The 8,626-nt window shown below is 44.8% G+C and overlaps 1 protein-coding gene across 1 annotated transcript; it reads right to left on the reverse strand.

Annotated features, from left to right (window-relative positions):
* Positions 1–1,348: 1,348 nt before the first annotated feature.
* selenow2a (selenoprotein W, 2a) lies at positions 1,349–3,540 on the reverse strand. Its single transcript, XM_040124216.1, has 4 exons — positions 3,108–3,540; positions 2,751–2,848; positions 2,507–2,583; positions 1,349–2,393 (listed from the first exon to the last, which is right to left on the reverse strand). Exons 1-4 carry the CDS (start codon positions 3,134–3,136, stop codon positions 2,310–2,312), a joined length of 288 nt encoding a protein of 95 aa, XP_039980150.1. The 5' UTR covers positions 3,137–3,540; the 3' UTR covers positions 1,349–2,309.
* Positions 3,541–8,626: the final 5,086 nt, after the last annotated feature.

Below are 8,626 nucleotides of genomic sequence, written 5' to 3' on the forward strand. Positions count from 1 at the left end.
CGACTTAAATCTTTTTATTGTCTGCGATGTCAGTATCTACGCAGGCGCAGAGGGGAACCTAAAGCATAAAACAAAAGAACTTGTCACGCAGGCTGTCAACATAACAGAGTCATGTCATGTCAACTAACAGTGGATATCACCCAAAGGAGCAGCTCTGCGCTAGAGCTGCACACCATCGCCACATCCAGGTGGGAATTCTTAGAAAGTAGGTGTGTGTTGGTAAACAAGATCTAAAACAGATTTCTGCACCCAACTATGAAGTAATCATGCGCATGGTCTCTACAGTGCGTTGAGAACAGGAAGACACGCCGTGGTATCATCAAAAAGTGACAAACAGCAGCGATTAAACAACCATTACCTTTATTTAAAGTCTACAGTTTGGAAATCGGAGTTAACAAACCAGGATGATTCGTGGAAAATGAGCTGACATCCAATTAGTGAGAGCTGACAGACCAGTGGGTGGTGGTCTTCAGAAGCACTGCTGATGATTGCTCTAATACCCGACCAGTTTAAATAACAGAGGAGCTTAACATGGGGGGGGGGAAACAAAAAACAACAACACAGGAGAGCAGCGGATTCAGACAGGATACTAGGCAGCAATACAGCTACTCATTTAAATGGTTTTAAAATAATCCAATTTGATATGTATTAACAACAGAAAACTTCTGTAAGTGTAATGTCGCATTCAACTACCAAAAATTATATTACATTGCTTCGCCATCCACCACCTGGTTTTGTAAACAGTGTTTGAAATAATTATCCGCTCTCATAAAAATGCTTTTTTAACAGCTTATTCAGCACAGAGCGCGAGAGACAGAAACCGCTAGTATCCATTATGCTTTAAATGTAATTGAAAGTGCTTTGTACTGTCCTTGCATTCACTTAAAATTGTTAATTTCATGTGAGATGAATAAACAAAGACTTGAAGAACAAAACAAAACAAAACAAAACAAATAGTAGTTCATAAATAATTTACCAAATTGCTGAACAGCACGACTTTAAAGTTCGACTTAAATCTTTTTATTGTCTGCGATGTCAGTATCTACGCAGGCGCAGAGGGAACCTAAAGCATAAAACAAAAGAACTTGTCACGCAGGCTGTCAACATAACAGAGTCATGTCATGTCAACTAACAGTGGATATCACCCAAAGGAGCAGCTCTGCGCTAGAGCTGCACACCATCGCCACATCCAGGTGGGAATTCTTAGAAAGTAGGTGTGTGTTGGTAAACAAGATCTAAAACAGATTTCTGCACCCAACTATGAAGTAATCATGCGCATGGTCTCTACAGTGCGTTGAGAACAGGAAGACACGCCGTGGTATCATCAAAAAGTGACAAACAGCAGCGATTAAACAACCATTACCTTTATTTAAAGTCTACAGTTTGGAAATCGGAGTTAACAAACCAGGATGATTCGTGGAAAATGAGCTGACATCCAATTAGTGAGAGCTGACAGACCAGTGGGTGGTGGTCTTCAGAAGCACTGCTGATGATTGCTCTAATACCCGACCAGTTTAAATAACAGAGGAGCTTAACATGGGGGGGGGGAAACAAAAAACAACAACACAGGAGAGCAGCGGATTCAGACAGGATACTAGGCAGCAATACAGCTACTCATTTAAATGGTTTTAAAATAATCCAATTTGATATGTATTAACAACAGAAAACTTCTGTAAGTGTAATGTCGCATTCAACTACCAAAAATTATATTACATTGCTTCGCCATCCACCACCTGGTTTTGTAAACAGTGTTTGAAATAATTATCCGCTCTCATAAAAATGCTTTTTTAACAGCTTATTCAGCACAGAGCGGCGCAGAGACAGAAACCGCGAGTCTCCCTTAAGCTTTAAATGTAAGTGCAACTGCTTTGTACTGTCCTTGCATTCACTGAAAATTGGTAATTGCATGTGAGATGAATAAACAAAGACTTGAAGAACAAAACAAAAACCAAAAAAAAAAGGAGGCAGTTGGAGAATCCCAGGCAATGTGGTTGTCGGAAAATAAAAGTGAGCTCCCTCCAACTCCCCGGCAACCCTTCTGCGACATCTTCTCCCCGTCTCCGTTCCTATGAGGAGGGAATTCCAGGAATGGATTCATCATACCACAGCCGTTCACATTTTAGGCCATAGTAATCATTAACAGCCTGGAGAACCACTATCGAAACAGAGAGAGGAGCCAGACGGCAGAGCAGAGTCTGGCGACCCGCATCAGGGAAAGTCGCAAGCCTGTGTGGGGAAGAGTGGGGTAAGCCGGAGGTGGCACCGGCCCGTCTCCATGCTGCTGGTGTTAAAGCAGGACGGAGGGGGGTTTACATGATGACGCACGGCGCACGGCTTTTGGTGATCTTCTGCACAGGTTTCCCATCGACGGCATCCTGGACTGCATTCATGACCTGTGGCAGGAAACAAACAAAAACAAAAACAACCCCCCCCCCCATAAATCAGAGACTGTCAAGGCTGTGATTTATGTTTCCACGGGCAGTTTGTGTGAGAGTGTGTTACTCACATCATCCTCATATGGGAAGCCGCCAGTCTCAAGCTTGGAGAAGACCAGCTGCCCGTTGATTACAATCTCAAAGCTGCCTAAGACACAAAAACAAAAGGAGTTGAGTCAGGACCCCCCCCCTCGCTCGCTTTCTGGAGTGATCTTAGCACGAGTAATACGTGCCTTCGCATAGAAGGTCAGGCCAGACGAGCACGGCCTGGGTCGGACTTGAATTACTTGCTCTACCAGCTGAAATAACACTTACCTGATCTTCCCACGAAGCCCGAGACGTCCGCATCGGGGAACTCACCCTTGACAACAAGGGCGAGCTCCTGATAGCGGGGCGCGTATCCTCATGCACCACTAGACGGAAACAAACAAGCAAACAAAAACAAAAAAAAACAACCTGTTTTAAAAGCTGCTGGCAGAATTTCTGTGGTTCCCGAGGCTGAAACCGGCGCCGCCCCGTCGCTTCGGCTCAGCTCGGCTAGTGAGCTAATGATGCTAATGGCGGCTAATATACCGACCGACTTTAAAGGGAGACTTATGGGACGGACACGGGCACGAGTTAGCTCGAAACTTACATGAAACGAAAACGAGTGTAATAAAAACACACAAGTACCAGTATTCGACTCTAATTGTCACCCCCATCGCTTCCGCTTCTGCTTCTGCTGCTGCTGCTGCTGCTGCTGCTGCTGCTGCCGCTGATGATGATGATCCACCGGCCGTTGCACCAGTGCGGAGGTCGGTTTCGTGTGGCGTGTTAGTTTCTTGTGTAAGGCTGACCCGGAGGGCGGGGCGGAGTTTGCAAGACAGCGAGACATCAGTCACACCGGAACTAAAAATCAAAGCGCAGACACGTAACCGTGTTAAATATCCTGCAGCAAATTGTTTCGGTCCTCGGTCCTGGGTCACATACAGTTGATTATTTTTATTCTATTTTATTTTTTTAAATCTAGAAATACTGACACGGGTCGAGGTCCGGTGTGACATGAGGGACGCAAGCGGTTTGAGAGCCTGCTAGGCTGCGTCTGTCCGCTAGTGCAGACCCACCGGTTGACTGTCAGGTCTACAGCACTGAGACCGTCTCCGTCCCCGCGCCGCGTCGCTCACAAGTTCCCCTGAGTACGCGAGTGACGAAAATCTGATCACGAAGCCTTACCGCCGGTGGGTCGGCCCGTTACTGGAAAAACCCCATCCTCGACTGGGGTTTTACAAATACCCGATCCATTACTACTGAAGCCCTGCTGATAAACGATGTGATCGGTCGGCGTAATCCCGGGTACGGTGTGAAGCACGCCAGTGCCCACGTACCACACAAGGTGGGGGCCGTCGCCTTCATCTACAAGTCTCATCCCAATCTAACCTTCAAGCTGGATTCAACTTTTCCACTCTTCCGAGGCCCTTGTATTAAATGTCACATTGGTAATAAAAGGTCAAGTCGAGTTGACCCCGTGAAAGAAGCGTTGGAGGTTCATCAAGTGGAACTGAAGTGCAGTCTGATGCCTTCAGCGTGATGCTGTGTGATGTGTCTCCCGTGGTTAGTGAGCTGAAAGTGAGCCGCCATATTTGATAGATGAATAGCTACATAAAAAAAAAAGATAAAAGAAAACTGCTGATGGTGGGGCCTACAATGTGTCCATAAACGGTCCCCACATCTTTTCAGACTCTCTTTGGATTTTCCGTGTTCATTTTTTCCAAAGGTAGTGATCTTGAAAAGCCCCTTCAAACCGCTGGCCAAGAGATGGCTTTGGGGGGGGGGGGTTTCCAACAGGGCAACAGCTGTGCTGCCTCCCCGTCGACAAATTTGAAAAACGATGCATGTTTTCATGCAGAAAGTTGGGCGCTGTTGGGTGTCGGATCAGGGGGAACAGTACCAGCCGATAAAACAAAAACACAGCTTGGGACAGCCACTGACGTGAAGGGCCGATGCCAACGGACACGCGAAAGATACTGTTGCTGAGGTGCCCCCAATGGTTTAAACCAACCCCCATCCCTTGGGGCTTGGCCCCCGGTCACGTTCAAGCAGATATATGATGACCAGTGAAGGCGGCAGCGCTGCAATGTAAAAAAAAACAAACTCTACTACAAGGAAAAGTCCTGCATCACAGGTGGCACCCAAAAGTTCCAATAGCAAAATGCACGTAAAGTATCCAAAGTAAAAGTAGTCATACTACAGAAAAAGCGGCCCCTGTAAGTTTTGTACTCTTATGTGTTATTTTACTTGATTATTTTTTTACTGATTAAATAGTTGTGAGTAGCATCAAGCTGGAGCTAATTTGAAGCAGCTCACATACACTGGATGTATTTTACAGGCTCATTGTGTTTTCTGTGTAAAATCTTAATATTTAAAGAAAAGTAGTAACTTGTAGTGGTCAGATGAACGTAGTAGAAAAAAAAAAACTGCAGTGTTTCCATCTGAACTGTAGTGGAGAAGAAGATCCGGGTAGAAAAGGAAAGACCCCGGTGAAGCAGCAGCAGCACCTCGGACTGATGCTGAGGTTGAGTTCATTTCAACCCCGGCACTACCTGATCCAGCAGGAGCCCAGTGATCGTTATGCACCAAACCCACCTGCTCTCATGCTTATTTTATTCCGATTGTTTGTTTGTTTTTCCTCGTTTCTTTCCAAATTCAATGGCCCACGGTTGTACAGTCAATTTTTTTTTAATTTCAGAGTCAATCTGGTCAGTTTCAGCCCGGTGTTGAGAAGCAGCCTCGGAGTGTTTTGACAGACTGAACCGGCTCCCTGCCGCCCGCCTGCAAAGAGAGGGTGTGTGCGGCATTTATCACTCACCACACACACACACACACACACACACACACACACACACCCTCTCTCTCTCTCTGCGTTTTCTCTTCGGAGCGGACTGTCGACCCGCTGCCGAGAGGCGTTGTGTGTGCGGTTCCCGAGGCTGAAACCGGCGCCGCCCCGTCGCTTCGGCTCAGCTCGGCTAGTGAGCTAATGATGCTAATGGCGGCTAATATACCGACCGACTTTAAAGGGAGACTTATGGGACGGACACGTGCACGAGTTAGCTCGAAACTTACATGAAACGAAAACGAGTGTAATAAAAACACACAAGTACCAGTATTCGACTCTAATTGTCACCCCCATCGCTGCTGCTTCTGAAGTTCCCCTGAGTACGCGAGTGACGAAAATCTGATCACGAAGCCTTACCGCCGGTGGGTCGGCCCGTTACTGGAAAAACCCCATCCTCGACTGGGGTTTTACAAATACCCGATCCATTACTACTGAAGCCCTGCTGATAAACGATGTGATCGGTCGGCGTAATCCCGGCACGGTGTGAAGCACGCCAGTGCCCACGTACCACACAAGGTGGGGGCCGTCGCCTTCATCTACAAGTCTCATCCCAATCTAACCTTCAAGCTGGATTCAACTTTTCCACTCTTCCGAGGCCCTTGTATTAAATGTCACATTGGTAATAAAAGGTCAAGTCGAGTTGACCCCGTGAAAGAAGCGTTGGAGGTTCATCAAGTGGAACTGAAGTGCAGTCTGATGCCTTCAGCGTGATGCTGTGTGATGTGTCTCCCGTGGTTAGTGAGCTGAAAGTGAGCCGCCATATTTGATAGATGAATAGCTACATAAAAAAAAAAGATAAAAGAAAACTGCTGATGGTGGGGCCTACAATGTGTCCATAAACGGTCCCCACATCTTTTCAGACTCTCTTTGGATTTTCCGTGTTCATTTTTTCCAAAGGTAGTGATCTTGAAAAGCCCCTTCAAACCGCTGGCCAAGAGATGGCTTTGGGGGGGGGGGGTTTCCAACAGGGCAACAGCTGTGCTGCCTCCCCGTCAACAAATTTGAAAAACGATGCACGTTTTCATGCAGAAAGTTGGGCGCTGTTGGGTGTCGGATCAGGGGGAACAGTACCAGCCGATAAAACAAAAACACAGCTTGGGACAGCCACTGACGTGAAGGGCCGATGCCAACGGACACGCGAAAGATACTGTTGCTGAGGTGCCCCCAATGGTTTAAACCAACCCCCATCCCTTGGGGCTTGGCCCCCGGTCACGTTCAAGCAGATATATGATGACCAGTGAAGGCGGCAGCGCTGCAATGTAAAAAAAAAAAAACTCTACTACAAGGAAAAGTCCTGCATCACAGGTGGCACCCAAAAGTTCCAATAGCAAAATGCACGTAAAGTATCCAAAGTAAAAGTAGTCATACTACAGAAAAAGCGGCCCCTGTAAGTTTTGTACTCTTATGTGTTATTTTACTTGATTATTTTTTTACTGATTAAATAGTTGTGAGTAGCATCAAGCTGGAGCTAATTTGAAGCAGCTCACATACACTGGATGTATTTTACAGGCTCATTGTGTTTTCTGTGTAAAATCTTAATATTTAAAGAAAAGTAGTAACTTGTAGTGGTCAGATGAACGTAGTAGAAAAAAAAAAACTGCAGTGTTTCCATCTGAACTGTAGTGGAGAAGAAGATCCGGGTAGAAAAGGAAAGACCCCGGTGAAGCAGCAGCAGCACCTCGGACTGATGCTGAGGTTGAGTTCATTTCAACCCCGGCACTACCTGATCCGGCAGGAGCCCAGTGATCGTTATGCACCAAACCCACCTGCTCTCATGCTTATTTTATTCCGATTGTTTGTTTGTTTTTCCTCGTTTCTTTCCAAATTCAATGGCCCACGGTTGTACAGTCAATTTTTTTTTAATTTCAGAGTCAATCTGGTCAGTTTCAGCCCGGTGTTGAGAAGCAGCCTCGGAGTGTTTTGACAGACTGAACCGGCTCCCTGCCGCCCGCCTGCAAAGAGAGGGTGTGTGCGGCATTTATCACTCACCACACACACACACACACACACACACACACACACACACACCCTCTCTCTCTCTCTGCGTTTTCTCTTCGGAGCGGACTGTCGACCCGCTGCCGAGAGGCGTGTGTGTGTGTGTGTGTGTGTGTGTGTGTCTGACGGCTTTTTTTTTTTTTTTTTTACGGGGCAACCTTCGGACTCGCAGGCACATAAAACGGCCAAACCTCTGCTCAGCGTTGTCCGCCTTCTTTCTTCAACACCGGGGGGGACGCCGACGTGACAGGGAAAAACCTGATGTGTGTTTCGACATCTGACCACTCACTCACTGACAGGGCAGAATGGGAGATGGCGACCAGTGAGCTGTCAGCGTGTAAGTTTTTAGTTCCCGGTGTCGTACGTTAACCGCATTACTTCCATGGTTACGGATTTTCAGTTATAAAAGTTACTGTTATGAAGGAACCAAACTACTACTTTGTAATAGTTAAGTAGTGGTCACCAGTGTCTTATTTCCAATGCCTTGATACTGTATTTCTAATAGAGTATATAAGAATTGATTTATTTGGGATCTTTTTGGCCATTAGATAGTTTCCTCCTGATCATTTTCGTGCATTGTGCGTTTTACTGATCAGCCCGGGATTTATTGCCGTTTATAACTGTCGGAGCATTCGTTTGAGTGTGATATGGTTTAGTGGAGAAGGATTTAAGCTGATGTTATCATTTGTTTAATTAGTTTTAAATAGAATCAGATCAGTGTAATTTGTTATAGTTTCACGTCATATTTCGGGCCTAATGTACATTTTTTAGGGCAGTGACTAGTTATTATTTTCATTATCAACTTATTTGGTTATTATTTTCTCAATTTGTTGATTAGTTATTTTGTCTATAAAATTTTCAGAAGACTGTAAAAATGGCCATTATAATTCATCATATTATATATATATATATATGTATATATATATATATATATATATATATTTTTTTTTTTTTTGACCAACAACTTAAAACACAAAGATTCTCAATTTACTTTCATATAAGACCAAGAAAACCAGCAAATCTTTAGATTTCAGAAACTTGAACAGGTGAACTTTTGCTTAAAAATACTTAAATGATGAATCTATCAGCAACAAAGATGATGCACGTCAAAGATATTAAAATTTAAAGATATGCAATTGACTTTTGTAAAAGACAAAGAGACGCACCAAATATTCACATTTACGGAGCTGAATCCAGTGAAATATTACCGTTAAAAAATGATGACTTTTAACAATGTTGTATATTATGATATTCAAACTCAAAGATATTCAGTTTAACGGACTGAAACCAGTGACTTATTTGAATTTTTGCTTTTAAAAATGCC

Source organism: Xiphias gladius, chromosome 3, assembly GCF_016859285.1.
Source record: "Xiphias gladius isolate SHS-SW01 ecotype Sanya breed wild chromosome 3, ASM1685928v1, whole genome shotgun sequence".
Classification (NCBI taxonomy): Eukaryota; Metazoa; Chordata; class Actinopteri; order Istiophoriformes; family Xiphiidae; genus Xiphias; species Xiphias gladius.